Genomic DNA, 23,326 nt, shown 5'->3' on the forward strand with positions numbered 1-23,326 from the left:
AATCAGAGTGTAGCCAATCCACCTGCTGTACTGAATGTACTACACTGTGCTTCTGAAGTTGGGTGAAAGGAAGTCCTTGAACAACTGTATTGATCTACACTTCAGCAGCACACTGGCAACACACAGATGTTCTTTTTTGCTCGTATACCTATACTATCAAAAACTACACTGTCAATTCAATTAAAACGGTGTAAGTTTTCAAACCACAATTAACTATGTTGGCACACTTGGGTTTTTTGTTGTTGTCATTCTGTTTGTTTTGGGTTTTTTTTAACCACTACAATAATTGTGGGAGACAGACATGATATGGGACGGCAGAGTTTTGTCACTGCCTATAGTCAGTCACAGGGTGAATAAATAATTTGTCCTTTTCTTTCCATTCTATTTCATCTACTTCATTAGCCTTTGTTAGATTAGCTTTCCAATCACCTGAGTGCTCAGGTAAAAAAAAAGCACATGCTTCTGTTTTACTTACATTGCCTTAACATGATTTTGAGGTTGGAGTTAACAATAGGCACATTCTTTGTTGTCCACTAGGCAAAATTAGCACTGGAAAGCTAGGTATTTGTGTTTACCAGTCATTAGCATTTGAAAACGCATCAGACTTCGTAAGACATTCTCCCATCACATTAATGGCAAAGTAAGAGCAAGTAGAGGATTGAAAAGCTGAGTTCTGATGTAAGTAACAAAAAAAGGCAATGTGCACGTTGAACAGATTTACCTGCAGGTTATACACTCCCCAACAAATGTTCACTGACGTTCATTAGAATAAAAAACTGAGAGTCTTGCCCTCCCCTGTCTCAATGAAAAATTATTCTGCTATGCAAAAAATACCAAACAATTAACAAAAAAAATCAACACACAGAGAACCTTCTTGTTACATTTTTAATTTATTATGAAAACAGAATACTGAGAGAATCAGCTTCCCTTCACTGATATGGCAAAAGGAGAATTCAGGGTAATTTCATTGTCTGCAATGAATTTGACAAATACCAAGACGTACAGAGAAGTGCTGTAACTGCTTATAATGTTATCATCATCTTGTATAGATAAAAATCTATAGTTTAAACACATAGAAGGAAGAAGAAACAAGTTTTATTTCATTACTCATTCTAACAGAAAACCTACAATATACCATAAGAATGCTGTGTGATTTTGAGAGGGCTCTTAAAATTTAATTTTCAAAGGAGTAGTCCTCCCCCTTCCGTGAATCTCACAACACTCCAAAGAAACAGGCAACACATTCCAGTTCATGGAAAAAATATTATATAAAAATACCCTAAGAAATTTCACTAGCTAGTTGGATGCCTTCTTCACAGCTTCAAGTGCACATGATAAGCAGGGATTAGGAAGAACCTTCCATCTGAGTTGGAGGATCTGTCCCTTCAGCACAGTGGAATGGCTTCACGTCTACGGATCCACTTTCATGTAATCACTACCAGCACCATGTTTTGTGAAGAACTTTTAGAAAAATCTGTGTTCTGGTTACTTGCAGGTTCTGAAATCTACACGAATAAAGTGAAGGCATGATCATTTCCCTATCTCTACAGGATGAAGAGGGGATTACAAAAACCTTCTTTTCCACCACCACCCCCAACAGTCCATCTGCACTCTGCTCAGAAAGGTTCTAGTCCACCTCTATCACCAGGCAGCTCCTTCCGATGAACAGCTGCAGGGACAAGAATTCACCCTTTGCTTTCTGATCAGCTGTTGAAATCTCTTATATTCAGCTGCTGCTGTCCCATTTGCCTCTTCTGGTCACATCCTCCTGGCAGAACAGGAAACACAGCAGGTGTTCCTCCGCCTGAATCCAGACCAGGTCAGATCTTTTCTGCCATCAACGATATGTTCCGTGATCACCTCATGCAATCCCACAACTGCTGCTGCACAAGACTTGTGCAAAAACACAGGCCTGGGAAAAAAACCCTGCTAGTAAACAGAGTTCAGCTCCCTGCTACAGAAGGCAGCTACATCACTGAATTTTTTCAGGTTCATATTAAATTCCATCTTCAACACTGTTTGGTCCTTGCCTTGCCACAGGAATAGGGGGAATGACCAGCACATGGTGCCAGGGAACTGGGGAGGCTGCCGCAGCTCCACACCCCAAGGTCCAACCAGGAGAGGCACACATTCACCAGTGGGCTTCACTCCTGGAGACCCACACTTGCTCCGCCCCGAATCACCTAGGTCCATCCCTTTCCCTGCCTTTGGTTCCTCTACTAAACATCCCATTAGAAGGCTTGTGCAGTTCCAAAATGCTCTTCCCCTGCAGCCCACTGTGTCCACCACCCATAGGTAGCACGCTCTCAGTCAGAAAGGTGTTCTGGCATTGACTCATCTTCACGGGTTTCATGTCCGGAGAGTGGGGCTAAGGGTCTCCTGAGACATCCCTGGGAGGGACCTGGACAGGGTGCCCCTTCCTTTGAGTCCTTAACTTGAGTTCCTGCCTGCCGTGGTGCCTCTGTGTTCCCCTGGGCTTGTGGAGATGGACCTTTGGTGGGCTGACAGCTCCTATGATGGACCTGGGAGTAGCTGGGGCAGGGCATCACACAGATTTCTGCACTTGCTATTGGGTCTCTGTGCTCCTTTGCCGGTATGCAGATGCGCTGTTATGCTACACCCTGACAAAGGGAACTGAATTCCCTGGGTACATATTAAATTCCACCTCCAAAACTGCTTGGTCCTTGCTCCTATGCCTGTAACCAGGCAAGGACCAAACAGTTTTGGAGGTGGAATTTATATGTACCTGAATGAATTCTGTGATAAAGCTGCCTTCTTCAGGTACGTATCAAATTCCATCTTCAAAAATGTTTGGTCCTTGCTCCTATTCCTGTTATCAGACAAGCGAATGACATCAATGAGTATGTCTTCACGGTCTTTTGCACACAGAAGCAAGCTTGCTCCACACATGCTGTAAGTCAGGTGGATGCACAACAGCCCTTAACCTGGAAGCCATGGCAACTGCCTCTATGGCTGAAGTCTTGGTGTCAGGCTAACTCATCGCTAGCTGGCCTCAAGTGGAAACAAATGCAGCCTCCGCACATCTGCAAAAGCCACACATCTACAAAAGACCTTGCTGATACAAGCAATGACTGTTTTCTTTAAGCCCTAACAGTTGTAGTAAACCCATTCTCTATCACACTCACAGAGAACATCCAAGTATAGTAAATCATAATAAATCGGGGGGCATTTCCTTCTGTCTGATCGGGACAGCACACCATTACAGTAAATTGCACCCTTACCTTTTTACGAACGCCTTCCTGTGTGCTGGACAGCTTGAGGAGAACAGGGGGTAGGAATTTGGAAATAATGTTCTGTAACTGTTCATCTGTTTCTGCATGGCCAAGACGCAAGAACACACGTTCAAGCTGATCTGCAGTTAAAAAAAAAAAAAAAAAAAAAAAGGAAAAAAGAGAAACTGGTTGAAACTCAAAATTGCTATAGCAGGAAAACAACCTTTTCTGAACATCCCGTAATGGGCTTGTAAGAAATGCTGCACACAATTCTTAAAGTCCTTCCATCTCAACAGCACTCAGCACAGATCCATCTTGTATTTTTAACACTAACTGAGCAAACTGTTAATGGCAGAAACCAGCCTGATATCTTCCAGTACTAGCCTCCACAATTACATGGAGACCACTTCTCATCAGAAGGAATTGAGATTTCCTTTGCTTCTTGCTGTGTTTCAAATTGAGGCTAGAACATGTCCAAAGGTAAAATGGAAGGTTAGGCTCTCCAAGTCATTTTCTGTCCTTTCTGCTTTGACAGCAAAGGTGTCCTGCTATGGGACTCCTAACTTTTGAAAATAACCACATTCAGACCATGATGTTCTGTATCTCCACTAGTTAATCAGAAGGAAAAAAGATCTGGCCAATTCTTGTTATTTTTCTTGTTAAACCTAGAGTTCTGGTCATGCACAGGGACCCCATTGTTTCAGGAGCTGTGTCAACAGAACAAAAACAGCAAGCACATACAACAGAACCCAAGACCAATTAAGTTAGTATCACAGAAAGGAAAGCACAAGTTACAAGCTTGGGGCAAGCCACACCATGGCAGTTGCGTACAAATAAACAGGCTGCACACCTGAAAGCACAAGAAAGAAGCTACAAAGTGAAAAACAAGTTCTCCAAAAGCTTGAGACTGCTGTTCCAGGATAAATTTGATACTCATGGGAGTATTCATAGGACATCTTGACACAGGCTAACCTGTTTTGCCCACAACTTTCTGTTAAACCACTTAGGTCTTCCAGAAAATCTTTACAAAGCTGTACAAATGTTGACTGAATCAGTTACTGATTTGTTAGAATTTTTTGATCCTTTTCACAGAAGACAGCATTACCATCAATAGGAACAAGACCACAAGCATGAAACACAGGACATACTGCCGTAACTTAAAACATAAAGCTCCCATTAATCACTCTATGAAGCGGCTGGAGCGTTGTAACAAATTGACCTTCCTCTAGACATCAGGTCGCCTCCCGAAACCCAGGAAGGAACAGGCAAAAAAAATTTTTTTAACATCTGCAAAGAGGTAGAAGCTGCAACTCCTACAAGACCAAGAGAATGGGGGTGGGGGTGAGCAATAACATCTGTTTTCTCAGTGAGCTAGCAGAAGATAATTTCAATAAAACAGACGAGACCAAAATCTTCTGTCAGCAGCTCAAGCACAAGGGCTGAGGACCATCTGTCTTTACAAAAAGCATGGAAGAGTCCCTATTTTAAGTGCCAGCATGCAGCTACCCCCACAGCTAAACAAGAAGCAAAGCAAAACCTCCCTGGCCAGACCGAGAAGAATCCTTGTGCACGGATGGGATCAGGAGCCTCTCTCCACCATACTGCAGCACTGGTGGCCATGTACACAGGCAGCAAGGAGATCCGGGACTTTTGAAGAGACTACGGGTCTTAAAACATCCTACAAGGAGGAAATCATTCCCCTAAAGACTAATCTAAAGTGACCTGTTGCAAGCTGAGATTAGAAGGAGACCAAGGAGAACCCGCCTTCAGCCAAGGAGGATCACTGAGCTGGCTGCAAAGGACTACAGAGGCAAAACCAAAAAAGCACTGGTACAGGGCAGAGGTAAAGACTGAGGTGAACAGATATGGTTGGGATTTAAGTGAACAAAAAGGGTGTTCAAATGCAAATACTATTTTAGCCAGCAAACCTGTCATGTTGTAGCTGCAGAAGCCTTTACTGTCCTATTTTTAAATCTGTGCTATCCCCGTAGTAAGAGTCCTCACAGCATCATTCCTCCCCTGCCAGCTGCAGATTAAACATAAACATATCACTGCCAACGTTTTATTTTCTGCTGAGCAAATATGACAGGCAGCTGAAAAGACAGACTACAGAATTTTACTGTCAGGGAAATTACAAGCCAAAACTCTGCAGCACCTACAATGCAAACTGACTTGCGAGTCAATCTCTTGCTTCAGAGAGATTTCATGGAACAATCAGGCTGTCAGCTAGTCAAGGACTTCAAGACATTTACCTCATATTCCAATTATTTTTTTTAAATCCTAACCATTTCTTTCTCTCTTCACCTTCCCTTTCATGTCATACTCCCCCTCCAGGGCCTCCACAGTGTCTGACGACCCCACCAGCACTAGAGGGTTGCTTAGGCCATGCCAAGCAGCTGAAATAACTCAAACAATGAATGAAATTATCAAATCCTTCCCCTTGGACCTGGAACTCCAGAGGATCACTGCAGACCCACAGTCCTCAAGCAAGCCAACTGAGGAACCTCCCCGACCACATGTTCCTTCACATGGCAACAGATCAGACTCAAGGGTAAGGAAACACGAGTGGTGTTGTTTCTAAAGCCATTTGTTGTAGCCACTGGACTTCACACATCTTCCAAACGGGACAGAAACCACGCCGCAGGTGCCTCCGGGAAGTGCAGCAATGCACTGAACTGCAGGCATCGACCCCATTTCCAGCCTCCTCCATTGTTCTGTTGTTACAAGCAGCAACCAGAATTGTGATAATAGTAGAGATCAGGAGAAAAAAAAAAGCTACCCCCTTGTTTATGCTGCCTGTGAGATAGATTTATTACTTTTCCCATCTCTGTGCTGCCCAGTCAGCTAAGCCCTAATACTGCCATCAGGTATCCTTCCCCTAACCACAGGCACAATAGGACTCTTCAGCAAATTCAAGGAGACTAGTCGCCTGGTTGCAGTCAAGAAACTGGCCAGGAGTTTGTCAGAGCACTCTCCTGTGCTGCCGATGCAGGCTGTATCCATAGCAGCGGGACAGGAAAACAAAGAGCTATAAACCCTCCCAACTATTGCACATCAACCATTTTCTCCCCAGTTTTTATTCTACTAACAATTAAGACCATCTCTCAAGCTGACAGCATTCATTATGGGAAAGCATAAACCCTGGAGATTTAAAGCACCACACACAATGGTCCAGGAGAGGAGCGGGGGATGCAATATCTGGGAGTCAGATACTGTGTCCCACCTCCACGCTGGTGGAGGCTGGCTGGCTGGCATGGGGCAAGCTCCTTTCCCTCTCTGCCTTTTGTCTTCTCACAGCCTCCAGCTAGCCTCCCTCTCCAGCCTGCGCCGGCGAGCACACCACTACGCATCCGGCATCAAACAAGACAAAAAGGGTTTGCTCCCAACCCATCTCACATTCCCATATCGTGCACTTCACAAGTTCTTAAGAACGAAGCTAAAACCTTCTCCATCTAGTTTTACAGCTCCTACTGCTGGCTGCAAAACTGCACAGTTATAATTTCAGGTGGGGGGACCACTAGGTTACATGATAATAAAAATAAGTAAAGCAAGAGGTCTAACTTGCTTTGCTACATACCATAGGAAAAAAAAAAAAGATACCACAAACCATTTTGAATAAGCCTTAGCACCTGAAATCAACTACTACAGCAATCTTACCACAACTTGACAGCAAGAGCACTGAATTTTAATTAGAAAGCTTTACACACCTCAGCCTTTACCTTTGCTAGCCAACACTGAACTTAAAATGCAGTCCATGCAATGACACACTTCCTGTAATTTTTCCTTCTGAAAGTTGGCTAATACAGTTAAAGATATTTTTTAAAGTTTTCTGGAAGCACTGGAAGAAAGAAGTAATGGAGGAATGACATTTAGACTTACAGCTTTACCCCCACCTAAAAAGCCAATACTTAAGAGATCTGAGATTTTACAAAGGCTTCTCCTTCCTCAGTCTCACATTAAACTCTCATCTCAAATTTAGGACTGTAATATTTCCCTGATATTAGGTCCCACCTATAGCACCCTCTGTATTAGCTAATTATGTATGTTTATAAAGTTATTTCCATAGTTTATCTACTGCAGTTCAACTCCGGTGAACATGGGGCTGGGGGAAGAACATGCTGTCAGAGGCAAAGGACCAACTTTTAATGCAGTCCAGAGAATTTACAAAAACAAAACAAAAGATTGCCATTGCCATTATTTTATTTACACAGGTGAGAAAGTCAAAGTGAAAGGGAGAAAGGAGGAAAGGAAGGAGACTTCACTGGAAAACCCTGTGCCCTATCCTTCAGGGCTCTTCAAAAACTGCTCCAAGAACAAGCTTGCACGTCAGAAGCAATAGAAAAGCGTAGGGCACACCAAGATCACGGTGAGCCTTCGCTCCACTGTGGAGAGCCCCTTGCTCTGCCAGGGACTGTTGGAAGGAATAACCCAAATAAGATTAAATCACTACTACCCTTCAGGGCATCACTGAATTCATTATTTTTGGGATACTCTCGCAAGTTTCCCTTTACAAACCTGAAAGCTGAAAGCAATTTCCTGAAAGAAGGATGATTGCTACGGCACCCAGGATCTGCTTATGAACTATGTGCTTACCATAGCCCCTGTCAGACTCACCCAGTACATTAGAAAGCACCTGAGAAATCATGTCTGGTTTAAGATGTAGTCTTAGAAACATCATATATGTGCCACAGCTATGACAGTCAACATTTTACTATGGATTAAAAATAAAAAAAAACAACCAAAAAAACCCACAACCAAGAATGAACTGCATAAGTAGAAAAACTAATACCAGATAGTTTTATTTTTAAAATACATATGATTAAGTACACGCAAAAATTTGTAACAGATATTCATGTATTTTGGCTCAATCATAACTTCTTTCCATACTGCTGTGTAGTATTTTCACACAATATTTCTTTTTTTTGTGGTGTTTTCTTGAAAAAAAAAAAGAAAAAACTGTTTACAAGAGGATGAACATAAATATGGCAAATTTAACAGTGGGCATTGCATATGAAGAGACTTTCCCTTTCACTGTATGTAAAAGAACCAAAGTGGCAGGAAAACAAGATACATCTTTGTATCCCTATTTCCAGCAGCAGTGTCCAATTTGTGTCAACAGACATGGTGTATTTGGAATTTGAAATCCCCAAGTTACCATGGCAATGCAATTACCTATCTGTGAGAAAATGCATGTTTCACTTCTGGTTCTTTCCAGTCTCCATTTAAGACTACAAGGAGGAATATAGGTTTCAGCACTTGCGACCACGCCTCATGCAAAAAAGGAAGGGAATAGATTTCAAAACACAGATAAAGTAATCAAATTTTACAAAAAAGTCACCTTAACAACAAGGCTTTAACTTGTGCTTCATAAACTTCCAAATCCTGCAACACTGGCCGTGAGAAAGTCAGAGTTATTTCTAAGTCTGTTACTACAGAATGATCTTGCAGCCTCCCAAGCCAACAGCAAAACCCCAGCCTGCTCACTGAAACAACATGCCCCTTCTTCTTCTGCCACAGGGTAGCTTGCCAAAGGGAAGAATTGAGAGAAAGACACAGAAAGGATAAAGTAAATAAATAAACAGCTTAATGTTTTCCTTCCAATAACAGGGGCGTTTCCCTTCCTTTTTTTTTTAATTAAAATCACAGAAGTGAATTCTTTCAATGCTTGGCCTTACTGAGGTAGCTTGTTCACTGTTTACCCATCTTTTTATCAAAGAATCTCCTGTCAGTTCAGCTAAGTGCAGTTCCATTTCATGTGCCCAGGTTCTCCCCCTTGTCCTTACTCAAGATAAAGAATCAGCTCCCTCTGGCATTCATAGATATTATGCACAGCATGTCAGCTATTCTGCACAGACCCCTCAGCAATGTATATTTGTGTAGTTGAGTATCAAGTGAAACACACCCTTCTTTTTATGAAAACTGACTCAAGAAACTACTAGGGCTAGGGTATGTCAAGCTAACTGTGCTTTGTAATTTAACTGATCACCACAAAAGCATTCCAGGAACCAAAAAAAAAGAGGGTCCCGAGTCCTCTGCAAAACAGAGCAGAGAGCCGGACAGCAAAATTCTGTGCATAAAGCCAGAATTTATCTTCACTTTCCTGAAAAGTGTCCTTTTGACAGATTAGTGGGACTGCTACCTTAAAGCATTTCTAGAACTGTTTCAGTAAATCAAACAAAAAAACCCCCACCCTCCTCCAACACCTGAACTCTGTAAAACCATTACATCACGCTAGCATGCCCCACATTTTCTCCAAAAGGCCCTATACCAAATAGAGAGTGCTGGACACAGGAGCGTTTCAATTTCACTGCCTGGATTGCAAGGGTAGTTTTTAGGGTCAGGTCCCTGCTAAAGCAAAAGCTCAATGAAATACACGCTTCAGTCCCTCCAGAGCTAAGCGGTTGTTTCTGCGCTATTCCGCATGCAGAAGAAAGAATAAAGTTCTCGTTTCTTGTGCCACAACTAAAATAGGAGTCAAATTCTTGTTCAAATGGTGTTAGACTCTGGGAGAAAATATATCAGTGGCAAACAGTGAGTCAGGATTTGCTGGTGCTATTCCTGGCTCTACTAGTAACCCGTTGTGTGCCTACGGCCAAATCACTTAAGGGGGCGTTTGTAAAAGTAGGTCAGTCACCAGGTTATTTTACAAGATCTGACTGGAAAAGGCTGGGAAGGCCTGGGGGACGGGGGGGCATATTATCTTTTTTCATTCTATTCTTCCGTTTTATAGGAGAGCTTATATAATAGCATACCGAAATCCAAATATTTGCAATATGCCAGGCTTAGGCTCTCCATTTGAGTGGCTGACTATTCTTACTCCAGATTAACTTTCCCTTCTCTTGCATCTGAACTCTTACGGCTTCAGGGCCAATTTACTGATTTTGCATTAATTTTTAACCTGCCACGTCTCTATTGTTATGCTGCCTTCAAACAATTTGTCCTCTAAAATTGCCAGCACCCTTGTACAGAGTTTAAGCAAATAGTCGAGTTTACGTGTTTGACTGGAGCTATACATCAAAGCTTCCTATAGCCATGTGCATATAAAGCAAGGAAAACTGGTTTTCCATCTAAAACTGACAGTAATTATTCTTGTTATTTTGGGACTACTCATCATCCTAAAAAGGAACGGATCTCTTTCCAAATATGCCGAAATTTAACTATTTAAATGTATCAAAAGACAGTAGGCCCACATGGAGGCAGTTTAGTTTCCCTCTCTTTCTCTACATGAAATTACTCTTTTTCCATTAGCTTTAATTTTTACTTAAGACTACAGTACATTCGATTCAGTGACAGATGAGGTACTAGGGGAAAAAAAACAAAACAGAATGAAAAAAATTCACTCTCTTTCCTCCCCCCCTCCAAAAAAAGATTTCTAACCAAAGCAATAAAAATCGCTCAATTCTGAAGGATGCCGTGGTCAAATAACCTGAATGACATCATGTAATTATTAACATGAATCTCAATCTAAGGACATTTGTCCTTTCAGGGCAGCTTAACACAAAGGGCTGCGTAGCAACCGGCACATGGCTGAGGGCTAATTTTTTGCAGGATCGGATTTGGAGGCTGGGAAGCTAGATTACACACAGATAAAAGCCGAGGAGTTACAAGCAAGAGAACTCACACCGACCGGTTTCACCAAGGGGAATCATGTTAGCATTGTAAAACTGACAATAGGGTCTCTTGGATGACAGCAGCAGTGAGGTCTTTCACGGTCAGGATCACAATTTATCCCAGTTGTCAATGGAATAAATAGCTTGGCATTTGTGTCCCCCGATTCAAGGATCAGTGTAACTGAAAGATCCTTCTTACTCCGCCATGAGATCCTGGCTCTTTGGGTACATAAGGGGCATGCCCACCATTACCATATGCCTCATTCTGCTCAGCCTAGTTCCAGTAACGTCTAACAAAGAGCAGAACAAGGATGTTACCTACACAGCTGCACACCGAGAACAACAGAAAAACCCAAGTGAAAGATCACACAGAAATGCCTTAGAGCTGAAAGCCAATAGCACAAATATGCTCTAAGTATTTCTTCTGCCCTTTCTCTCCGGGGGTTGCCAAGTGCTATTTCAGGGCAACCAAGGGCCCTCGCACTTGGCTGAGTCATACGTTATCTTGCCACGAACTCTTCACGGTTGTCCACGAACCAGCTCTGCTCCCAGACAGGAAAGGCAGGGAAAGGAAAACCCTCCTTTAAAGTTGCGCACGCTTCTCCAAAGAGAAGCTGACCGTTTACCGCACCGGGCTGAGCGAGGGCTCTGGAGCTGACAAGAAGATCCAGCCGGATCGGCCGCCCCGGCCCCGCACGCTCGGGGGCAGCGGCTGGCACCTCCGCTTCTGGCTGCTCCCATCGGGCGCCGGGCGCCGCAGAGGCTGAGGGAGCGCTCACACCCCCACCGGGGGACACAGCACTGCGCCTGCGGCGCCTAAGGGCTCTGCGCGAACCCACCGGTGTGCCGCCGCGCGTTGCTTTTACACTGCTTCCGCAGGGAAAGGACAGCCATCGAACACAGCACAGCGAGCGCCGGCAGGCAAAAGCTGCCGCTCGCCCTTCCAGGGAGCGGGGCTACCGGGCCAGCGGGCTACCGGGGCCACCCCGGCACCGGGGGCGGGGGAGGGGGGGGAGGGTGCTGCCGGCTCCGCGCCCCGCCGCCCCAGGCCCCGCCGGCGGCCGCCCCCGCGGGCTCCCTCCCGGCGAGGAGCCACCGCCTCCTCCCCGCAAGGTCACGCCGCCGGCCAGCGGCGGGAGAGGGCGCAGGCCCCGGCAGGCCGCAGCCAGCCCTCCCTGCCGGGGGCGGCGGGGGGGGGGGGGGGGGGCCGGGGCTGGGGGCGGCCGCCCCTGCCGCCGCAGCCTTCGGTTTCCGCTTCCCGACATGGCTGCCCGGGGCTGGGGCCGCCCCCGCGCCGTTCCCGCCTCGCCGGGCCGGCAGCAGGGCCCCGTCGCAGCGGGGGGCGCCGCCGCCGCCGCCCCCCCCCTCCCCCGCGCGGGGACGGCGCCCGATCGGGAGCCCCCGGCGCCGCGGCCACTTACTGAGCTCGTCCTGGGCAGCCGCGGCGGCCGCAGCCATGTTGCCAGCTGGGGAGGGAGGGGAGGCGGTGAGAGAGGCGCCGCAGCCGCCCGGCCCCGGCCGCTCCCCGCCTCCCGCCCCTCGCCTCCGCCGGCGGCTCGGCACAGGCACCGGGCCGGCTCCCCCCGCCTCCTCCGGCTCCCCCCGCCTCCTCCGCCTCCCTCCTCCGCCTCTCTGCGGCTCTACCCCGACGCCAACCCCCGCAAGGGACGGCGGGGCCCGGCGGCGCCCGCCCTCCCGTCACTGCCGTTTTATATTTAGAAAGAGCTGAGCCATCGTCCCCGCCGCCCGCCCCCGCCGCGCACACGCACCGGCCCGCCGGCGCCGCTCGGGCGCGCTGAGGGGGGGGGGGGGTATACCGGCCCTCCCTCCCCACCCCGCCCGCGCTCCCGGTGGGTCCCACGGAGAGGGGCAGCAGACTGACCCGAGTCCGCGCTGACCTCCATGACGGCCGCGGCGCGGCCGCGCTCTCGAGCGGGGCGGAGGAGGCAGGCGGCCCGGGGAGCCGCGGGCGGCCCAGCTGCGCCCCCTCTCGGCCGCCGCGGTCGCCGGCGGGCGGCGAGCCCCGCCCGCAGCCCGGCGCAGGCCCCGCCCACAGCCTGGCGCGGCCCCGCCAAAGCCCTGGCGCGGCCCCGCCCACTGCCTGGCACGGCCCCGCCCAGGCCCTGGCACGGCGCGGCCCGCAGGCCGGCGCAGCCCCGGGCCCTGCCGGCAGCGCAGCCCCGGGCCCTGCCGGCAGCGCGCGGCGCGGCAGCCCTCCTCGCCCGCCCGCCGGGCTGCGGCTGCCTCGGCCTGAGGCCTCGGCGCCCCTGCTGCCAGCGGCAGGCGCAGCCGCTGGGACACCGCCTCCGACCACCTCCGACCACCTTCCCTGGCACCGCCGCCTCCCGTGCTGAGGTGGCCGTGGGTCAGCATGCGTGACAAACACATCCGTAGGAATATCCCTGTTTGTTTTTTAAAGAAGGAGCAGTTCCGTACCGTTGCTGCTGAGCTATTGTGTTCCAAAGTCGTTAGCTAAAGGGAGAAAGCTGCACCGCGAAATCCCTTACGTGCCGGTTTGGGGTTGCTGAGACTGGGGGAGAAAGGCGTGGCCACCCCGCAGCATCCTTCTCCCGAGCCCGTCCGTGCCGGCTGTCGTCTCCGTGAGGTGCTTGCCTCACCGGCAAGAGGCTGCAAGAAGACACCCCTGGCGTGTACCCGACAGCAGGCAGCGTGGCGACCGTTTGCCAGCTGTTTCAATGCTGCCTGCAGGTGGCATGGGGTCAGCCGGTGACCTCTCCCAACAGCTCCGTTCTTCTTGGCAGAAGTGAGCCCCGGGTAACACCGTGTGAAAGGACTAGCTGCTTTCTCAGTTCGGGGCGGGAGGGGGACAAAACTGGCGGTGGACAGGTTTTGCTGTGTTTGTTAAGCTCCGGAACTGAGGAGCTGAATGTCAGCCTCCGGCGCTGAGGGGCTGGACTCTTAATAAGCCGCAAAGAGGTGGAATTTTTTTTGCAGAGGCAGATTTGGGACTCATCCACCTCTCAAGGAAGGGATAAACATTTATTAACGCAAAAAGGTGACAGACAGAGGAGGCCAGAAGCACATGCTCATTTCCAGCAGAAGAACAGCGCGCGTCCTCTGACGAGCCGAGTATGTTTGTGGCGGGTATTGCCAGCATCAAGCGTCAATCCCGTTTTCCCAGGGAAGGTCCAATATCGAGGCAACGTTCCTGCCAGTTCTACTGAAGCAGGGCCTAGTTCTCGTTTCCAAAACGAGCCTGCAGGTGAGAAGGGTCTAAGGCGGCAGACCTGCTGCCGCAGCTGTGAGGCCAGGCGCCCGTTTTAAGGGAGGGACCCCTCAGACCCTCTCCTTTGCCGCCGCCATCGGGGGCAGCCGCCTGCACGTCAGGCAGCGGGAGCGCTCCCTAACACACCTTCCGCGGGGTACGCGCTGAGTGCGTGTGCCTGTGCGTGTGTGTGCGCGTACCGGGAGGCCCTACGGGGCCCGACAGTTAAGTCACACCGGTCCAACAACGCGAACCCGAGCCCTGCAACGCTGAGCTTAAACTAAAGCCGGCTTCGGGGCGAGTTTCAAAAGATTCCCCCCCCCCGGGAGGAAAGAACGAGCGGGGACAGGCGGGGGAGGACAGCAGCAGAAAGATCGCCACGGCCAGCCCGCGCTCCGTCGCGGCCGCTCGTCTGTCGCGACCCCGCTGCTCGCGGCGGGGGCCGCCAGCAGGCCCCGCCTCCTCCCCGCCGGCCCCGCCCCCCGGTTCGTGCGCAAGCGCCTGCGCAGGGCGCGGGCGGCGGCGGCGGCAGTAAAATGGCGGCGGCGGCGGCCCACGGCCGCGGTGCGGGGCCGGCTCGGCTGCTCTGCCTGTGGCTGTGCGTGGCGCTCCTGCCGCGGGCGGCGCGGGGCCTGACGGAGGGGCTCTACTGCGGGCGGAGCGTCTGCTACGAGGTGCTGGGCGTCAGCCGGCAGGCCAGCAAGGCGGAGATCGCCCGCGCCTACCGGCAGCTGGCCCGCAAGTACCACCCCGACCGTTACCGTGGGGAGCCGGCCGCGCCGGGCGGCGGTGGCCCGCAAGCGGCGCACGAGAAGTTCCTCCTCATCGCCACCGCCTACGAGACCCTCAAGGTGAGAGAGCGGGACCGCCGCCGCGGCCGGAGCCGCTCCGGTAAGAGACAGCGCGGGTGGCCGGCGGAGGGGGCCGCCCCGGGGCGGGGGGGGTGCCGTGTGGGGGGCGGCGGGGGGCCGGGGAGCGGGGAGGGCGGGCGGGCAGGGCGCCGGGCCCCGCATCGCGTCTGCCCTCGCCGCCGCCGCCGCTCCCCGCGGCGGTCTGGTGCGGGGAGCGGTGTCGGTGTCCGGGCGGGTAGGTGCGGGGCTGGGGCGAGCGCCGTCCGCCGCACGCTCCTCGCCGCCCTCCTCCGGCGGAGCTTCGGTTGCCCGTCTGGGCAGCGAGCGCCCTAAGAGCGGGCAGCGGAGCGAAGCCGTCGCATGTGGCGAGAGAAGAGCCGTGGCTTTAAAAGAAAACCAAAAAACGCTGGAAGGTGCATAATCGCCTCCAGATTTTGCTCGACGGCTGCGACTCGCTCGCCTGCCGCATCTGTACCTGAAGCGTGCGTCAAAGGAGACGCGGCTTCAACGTCGGGATTCTGCCTGGCTCCGGCCGTGCGCATCCCGCAGGTGTCTCTTCCCCGGGGAGGGTCGGAGCCCCTCGGGTTCACACCTGGGTGCATCGCGGCAGGCTCTGCGGCTTCGGGTTTGCATTCCTTTGTCTGGACCTAACCGGCTTGCTTCCTGCCAGCAGTCGGGGGGGGGGGGGGAACCGCAAAAACTTCTTCGATAGCCAGTCCAAGAGCACGGCGGGGGACAGGATACAGTTCTCTTGGAAATCCCGTTGTATGTAGGATTTGTTTTCTCTTGGAAATCCCGTTGTATTTAAAATGAACCGGCTGGGCTTTATCTTAGAGGTATACCTTTAAACGAAAAAGTAACAGCGACTCGAGTAGCATATGGGATCTGTAAGGGAGGCTTATCAGGGCAAAATATGTGTGGTTTGGCAAAGATGGAACTCAGGAATGGGAGGAAGAAACCTGTAAGTGTTTTAAGGCTGCAAGGGAGAAAAAAGGGAATTTTTTTGCGGGTAGGAAAGGAATGCAGCTGAGGCTGAAAAAATTAGATTTCTCACTTCTTAATTATGTGGGTGAAAATGAGAAACTCCCGAGAAAATGCGAACAATGAGGTTTTGAAATGGTCTTCCACTGGACAGATTCCACAGCCCTGTAAGCTAATTCTAAAGACTTGTAAAACAAGCTCTTAACAGGCTCTTCATCTGAAAGTCTTTTCCTGAGTGATATTTACTAACTCTAGTCCATCTGGATTTCCCATTCAGAAGTTAAAAATCCTTATTATCTGGATTTCAGTTGCCTGTCTTTATTTCAGTGTTAAATGTCTTCATGCAGTGCGTGCTTACGCGTTTAAGACCACATATGTGAGATGTGTGTGGGCAGATGAGTGTGAGAACAAATTAATAGAGACTATGAGAAAAGGACCAAAGATTTTCCTCTGTGCTTCATAGTTGGTCGAGCTACTTCCAATTTTACAGCAGCATGGTCATTAATGAGGTGTAAAACACAGCTATAACAGAGTAAGTGAAAACAGGAATCTGAACCCGTGCATGTTTTTCATCTCATCCTGCAGGATGAAGAGATGCGTAAAGATTATGACTACATGTTGGATCATCCTGAAGAGTATTACAGGCATTACTATCACTACTACAGCAGGAGATTGGCACCTAAAGTGGATGTCAGGATAGTGATTCTAGTTACGGTGTGTGCCATCTCCGTGTTCCAGGTAAAATTCCATGTTTATGTGACACTGCTCAGTGAGTTTCTGAGTGGGAAGAGAAGTATCTGTAGCTCTCATAATGTGCCAGGTGTTAAACAGTGTCAGTGAGGAGGCAGCTTATTCTGTGGTGCAGATAGCTCGCTTTTTAGTGGGATATTGGAAGATAAAACAAAAATATGTTGATCAGAGTTTGACAGCTTGTAATAATAAATTCCAATGGCATATTCAATCAAGTACCTTATTTCTCTTCAGACTTGCTTCCAATGGCAGAGTTTCATTTCACCTCTTATTTCTTATTTTGGCTGTAAGTGGAGTCACTTTCCTGCTGTCCAGCTGCCAGATGATTGCAAATTCAGTGTAAACTGAATAAATTCTGTGTAAACTGATTTGCCTCTCTCTCGCTTTCTGTTATTTCTGCTTCTTGGCCTTTGTTAAGGTTGTATAAAGTGTATATGTCCACTGTTTGTCTTGGTGAATGGTGTGAAATGCTGGTTTTTTTAAAAAGTTGTGCCAGTACACATGTTCACCCCAGGCAGTATATTTCAGACTTGTTGTTTGGGGTTTTTGGTCCTCATTGAAATTCAGCAGGTAACTGGAGGTTAGAGAGGGTTGTTGAATCTTGTGAAGTGAATCCTGTCAGACTAATGAGATTGCCAGGTACTTAATCCATGTTTAATTAATTATTTTAAATGGATAACAATTTTATAATGAAATGTTCCTATACCAGCTACTTTATTTATAAATCCATAGTTGGGGTCAGCTGTCCCAGCTGTGTCCCATCCCAACTTCTTGTGCACCCTGAGCCTACTCAGCTGGTGGGGTGAGAGGCAGAAATGGCCTTGACTCTTCTGTGAGTACTGCTTAGCAGTAAGGAAAACATCCCTGTGTTATCAACACGGTTTTCGGCACAAATCCAAAACATAGCCCCTTACAAGCTGCTATGGAGAAAATTAACTCTATCCCAGCCAAAACCAGCACAGGGAGCTTCTGAGAATGGCTGGCACAGCCTAGCATTAACTTTCAGGAGATTACTATTTTCTTGTGAACAAAACCAACCTGAAGTGTCTGCTTGTCCTTCCTCATTGCTGTATATTGCTGCGAGATACACATCTATACATCTGTTTTCCAGATGCTTTACTAAGTTGGAGGAATAATTATAACTGCGGTAATGTAATTGTGATTAAAGGGGTATGACAGCGTTATTATTTTTTTTCCTGGCAAACCTCCAAATAGGAATGTGTCTGTATAAAATCATGGGTTTTTTACTTTTATTGTTCTTCAATTACAGTTCTTCAGCTGGTGGAGTAGTTACAATGAAGCTATCAATTACCTAGCAACAGTGCCAAAATACCGTATACAAGCTACTGAGATTGCCAGGCAGCAAGGTTTACTCAACAAGACTAAAGAAAAAGGCAAGAACAGGCGGTCTAAAGAAGAAATCCGTGAAGAAGAGGAAGAAATCATCAAAGACATCATTAAAAATAAAATAGATATAAAAGGCGGTTACCAGAAGCCCAGGATATATGATATCCTTCTATTTCAGATCATTCTTGCTCCTTTTTACTTGTGCAAATACATAGTTTGGTACTGTTGGTGGATTTATCGTTTCACTATTAAAGGGCAAGAGTACGGTGTGGAAGAGAAGCTGTATATCATACGAAGGTACATGAAAATGTCTCAGTCTCAGTTTGACAGCCTAGAAGATCATCAGAAGGAAACCTTTCTTGAACGGCAACTGTGGATACGAGAAAACTACGAGGTGAGTAGCTCTAGTGGAAAAGCTAATGTTAGTTACCTAGCACTCCCAGAGTAAAAACAGCTGTTTTGTGAAGGTGCTTGGGACAGGGATGTGTGAAGCATTGCTTCAATTTTAGCTATTGCTTTCTAAATTGAAAACTGTTAGACAACCACTCGGTTGTGTTTTCTTTCACTTCTTGTGCTCATGGACTGGTAGACAACAGCTTCTGACCATGCACATATAGGAAAGGATTTGCTTCGTCTGGGGACATCCACCTGTGACTGTTAGGGAATCTATGCATACAACACTTAGTTGAATCTGACGAAAGGCTTTCTTATAACAATGTGGTATGACAAAGTTACTACAGTAAGTTGAAGACTGTTCTCCTAACAGTAGTAATTTATAATAAGAATTACCTGGATCATCTGAAACTCCTATTTCATCAGTCTTCTAAGCCATTAATTCCTAGCTTGTTTTTTTAAACTGTCCCTTGATAGTTTCAGTGTGTGAGGGACTGTCGTTGCTGTGCCGTATACCTATTCAAGTAAAGATGGCATATGAAATACCATTGGGCACAACTGTTACTCTAGCCATGGGTAGCCAGTTACTAAATAGTCAGTATGTATTTTTTTTAAGCTTTCTGTGAAAGAACATTAGCCACAGCGTGGAATTTGCAGTCCAGAATGACTTCGGTACTGGGGAGTGGCAGATTGACAAAACGCTTTTATTGTTCTGCAGAAGTTCATCTGTGGGCCATCTGGGTGGGAGGTTTTTAGAAGAGAAACTGAGAATCCAAACTCTGCTGCTTAAGGGGAAGAAGAGATGCTGCTGCTGCTCTGCATATGCTGGGAAAAGAAATGTGATGGTGGCAGAACTGCCTCTGCTGCTGGCAGGGCACCAAAGATAAGAGAATGCATCTTTAAAAGTAGGCGGGGTCAATTAATCTAGAAACTTGAAGAGGAAAATAGTAAAATTGATGCTAATGTAAGGAAAGGGTTAGCTGACACGTACATACACATGTTGAATTATGATGGGTTTACTTGATCTTTGGACTTGCAGATTGTTTTCTAGCAATGTTACTAGTCAAAGGAGATGTTATATGGAAAAAGTAAGATAGGGCGAATATCCTGTTGTAGAAGAAAAAATACATGGTTGGGATCCATGCAGTTTTTAACTAGTGATGTTTTGGTCACTGAATATAAAAGAGCTGTATTTGCCAGAAGTGAAGTCTGTTTAGCCCAAACTCTTCTCCTGTGGTGGCCAGCAGTTGATTTTTAGTGAAGAATACAGGAAAGTTGCACCTGGATAGCAATATTTATCCAGTGTAATTTGCAGCTTTGGGACTTCCTGAAAAGGAAATGGTGTCTTTGTAGGTAATTGCTTTAATGAGTTTTTCTTTAATAAACTTACCTAGTCACTCCCTGAATGCATTAAAACTTCCAGTGTCTGCTGTGCCATCTGGTCATGAGTTCAGCAATACATGTAGAAGATGGCTTTTTTGAAGCCACACGGACACCTACTGGTTTTTGTATTACTGGAAATGGAGAATAATCATGCTTTATTCTCTTTTCTTGTGCTACAAGTGCTCCTGTGTACCACTACCATATCTGTACTTGAAACTTAGTTGTGTCTTCTCTAGGCTGAAAAATATGCTTAGGTGTTTTTCCCCAAAAGCTTCTCTGTTCTTTGATCACTGGAGATGCCTATCTGCATATTGTTCAGTTTTCCAGTGTCTTTTTAGGGTGGGAAAGACCGAGAATTCAATACACAGGTACATCATGGAGCTCCACAATGTTTGGGTGGTGTGTCCTGTGTCGTCCCCCCCACCCCCCTCACCCCCATTAATTTCCTAGTAACTCTTAAAACCTGTATGATAACTGAACATTGAGCTGGTGTATTTATAAAGCCATCTCTAATGTTTTTAAAATCTTGTTCATGCATAGCAGAACCTTAAATTTAATTCCCTTCTGGAAAGAAGTCAGATGACACTGAGATGACATAAACCTGTATGGGGCTGAGATTTACGCTGGCTGTATCTACATGAACTGCCTTCCAGAATAAAAATGCAGATGTTGTTGCTCTTTTTTAGATACCTGACTCTTCTGATAATTGTGGATTTCATTACAATGGCACCATTTCTTGACAGAGTAATTACTTATCATTTGGTACTGCCAATACTTAATGCAGAGATATTAATATACTTAATTGAGAAACTTAATTAGGAATAAAAAGTTCCATAGCAGTATTCTATCTAGACAATGACTTTGAAATGGGAAAACAGCTGAAGTGAGGAGCTTAACTGTGTTGAACGGTATGTGTGCTGAGAAGGGACTCAAAATGTAGCTTTCTGAGCATTAGCAGTTCTTTACTGTAAATTTTGTGAAATGCATGAGCATTTAGTTCTTTAGCAAAAAACGTTTTGGAGCTTGCAGCATGGCCTTACAAGGAGGTAGTTCTACTCTCAGCAAAAATGCAAAGCATCTCAATGACAGCCAGTAGGCTCCTCAGCTGAAGGTGCTCCTACACTTTATGTTGGTAAAGGTCTGCTTCTATGTTGCAATTCAGTCTTCTGTAAAAACAATAAGCCAGTTGAACTATGAATGCTTACACCCCCTCCTTGAGTTTCACTTAAGCTGTTTCTTCAGCCTTACTAAAAACTTTTGTCTGTCTGTCAGGTCTATAAAAGACAACAAGAGGAGGAGTTGAAGAAGAAGATGGCCTTGGATCCTCGATGGAAGAGATATCGGCGGTGGATGAAAAATGAAGGACCTGGAAGACTGACTTTTATTGACGATTGAAAGTTGCTGAAAAAAAGTCTGTACTAATGTTGAAAATTATTTGTAAAACTTTTCACTACGTCATTCAGAGTTTTGTCTGCTGTGGCTCAGCAGTGATCTAAAACTCAGGAATTATTAAATCAGGCCGAAAAATAATACAGGTTTACCATTTTTATAGATCAGACTTATTAAACAGGCTCAGCTCAATGTATATATGCCATTTACTTGGGGATCTCAGTGTGGAATTCATTATTCCAAACAATGTATTTTCTCTACATATTTCATATTCATGATCAATGGAACCATAACCTTAGTCTTTAGAATATGTTTCTAGATCAGTCTTTGAAAGTCCTGTTTTTATCTTTTTAAACTGAAGGGTTCCTGCAGAAGGACACTGGAAATGCTTAATAAGGGTTCTGAAGCAAGGCCCTTTTCTGTTTTTCTCTCTCTTTCCCCCTACTTTTCAATCTACTTTCTAAGATGCCAAATTGTTTTTTGATGTAGACAATATGGGGATTATACCAGACTACTTCTTTTGCTGTTCCTGCTCCAGTTGGAAATGAATTTTATTCTTTGTGGGAGTAAATGATGCATGATTGATCATTATTGTGATGCAAACAAGCCTTAATTCTTTTTCTACAGAGTGATTATTTGTTTTACAGAGTGATTAATGAAATAGTATGCTTAGATCTTTTGTGTTTGGTTTTTCATCTTGTATGTTGGATTGTACTTGCTTGTTCAGTAGTAGTATAGCAGTGAATACTAGTCTACTACATGTGACATTTCTTTCACCAAAGTATTGGTAAAAGGGAAAATGACCCTTTTGTTAAAAAGGGCAATTTTGATGCCTTATGTAAATAGAAGTTTATATAATATACATACTGAATTTGCTTTAAATTCTAAATCTAAAGTATTCTTTATGTTTATCCCTTCTGATCAGACCTCAGAGTACTTAGAATAAATAATGCACAACAGCATGCTGTGGTTTCCTGTGTGATGTGTCTCAGGTCAGAGCTTCCATGATTTTGCTGGTAAGAGGGATTCTCTTACCATATTTCTATTCAGGAATTTTACTGGGGAAGGGGCAGGTGGGGAGCATAGCCTGGTTGGGCTTTTCCTGTTTATCACATCTGTAACAGCAAGTTCCTCAGAAGTGTTTCTGCTGAAAACAGTGCTAGGTTAGCTGGCTTCTGTGGAGATTAGTTCTGGGAGAGAAGCTCTTGAACTTGCTACTCCTGCCAAAGCCTATAATAGCTAAAAGTTTTAAAATGCTTATTGATTAATTTTTGAAGCAAGATGTTTCTGATTCTGCAAAGGTGACCTGTCTTCATTCTTTGAGGAAGAGTTTCTGTTCTCTATGCCTGTTTTGCTAGTTTAGCTTTCACTAGTTCTTGGAATGTCATCTATTTTCTGTTTAAAATAATACATATTCAAGAGCGTGGTAGAAGTACTATGCTAAATGGTTAACTTCTGTATGCATTAGTAAAATAGAAGAGGAACTGCTAGATTTGTCCTTTATCTCTGCTGCATGTAGTGTAGCTGTAAACTTAATTAACTTTGTATTTAATGGTCAATTCAACTCTAAAACTTGTTAGAGAAGGTATCTAGAATAAGCTATGCCTGATTTCATGAAGTAATCTTAGGGACACTGTAGTGGTGTGGCAGGGACACTGCAAAGATGTTCATCAAGTGAGAGACCTTCACAGCTTGGGTCTGTTGCTGCTTCATCCCCCAAAACACAGTCTCCTGCAAGAGTGCAAGGGGGAATTTAAGCTGCTGTGATAGAAACAAAGGGAGTAAAGGTAAGCACAAGTAAAATGGTGTTGATCGTTAGGTAAGACAGTTATATCTGGGAAAGAACCAGGCAAGTGCAGGCAAGAGTATCTAAGCCTGTGGCTGCAGTTTCACAGGCTAACAGCTCTGCTGCTCTTGCCCTGGTGCCTCACTTTGCTCCATCCTTTTACTCCCAAGTCAAGTATTTGGGTTATACAAATAGGTACTCAAAACACCGCTCTGTTTTCTCTTTTTGCCTAGGTTTTTGCCTAGGTTCTAATCAAGATTAACTTCCTGACCTGACACTACAGCAGAAAATTGGTCCAATGGAGAGGTAGTCCCTGGGGAGGACAGAACTGTGTCTTTTAGTGGCAATAGTGTATTATCTCCAAAACTGTGGCCTGA

At 46.7% G+C, this 23,326-nt stretch overlaps 2 protein-coding genes across 3 annotated transcripts in view; one reads left to right on the forward strand and one right to left on the reverse strand.

The window, feature by feature from the left end:
• The window catches only part of ECPAS (Ecm29 proteasome adaptor and scaffold), a 66,284-nt gene extending 53,429 nt beyond the window's left edge, over window positions 1-12,855 (reverse strand). Inside the window, exons 1-2 of one of the 2 annotated variants that reach the window (XM_069776904.1) lie at window positions 12,726-12,855; window positions 3,243-3,373 (exon numbers count right to left, since the gene is read on the reverse strand). In XM_069776904.1, coding sequence (XP_069633005.1) covers window positions 3,243-3,373; window positions 12,726-12,747 — 153 coding nt within the window. In that variant the 5' untranslated portion in view covers window positions 12,748-12,855. Of the gene's footprint in view, window positions 1-3,242; window positions 3,374-12,264; window positions 12,411-12,725 lie in introns of those variants that run through there. The other variant, XM_069776903.1, reaches the window with a different exon arrangement.
• Window positions 12,856-14,583: 1,728 nt separating this feature from the next.
• On the forward strand, window positions 14,584-22,125 carry DNAJC25 (DnaJ heat shock protein family (Hsp40) member C25). The gene is made up of 4 exons (XM_069777349.1): window positions 14,584-14,920; window positions 16,487-16,639; window positions 17,922-18,392; window positions 21,047-22,125. Exons 1-4 carry the CDS (start codon window positions 14,606-14,608, stop codon window positions 21,167-21,169), a joined length of 1,062 nt encoding a protein of 353 aa, XP_069633450.1. The 5' UTR covers window positions 14,584-14,605; the 3' UTR covers window positions 21,170-22,125.
• The last annotated feature ends 1,201 nt before the right edge of the window (window positions 22,126-23,326 follow it).

Source organism: Haliaeetus albicilla, chromosome Z (genome assembly GCF_947461875.1).
Source record: "Haliaeetus albicilla chromosome Z, bHalAlb1.1, whole genome shotgun sequence".
NCBI classification, from domain to species: Eukaryota; Metazoa; Chordata; class Aves; order Accipitriformes; family Accipitridae; genus Haliaeetus; species Haliaeetus albicilla.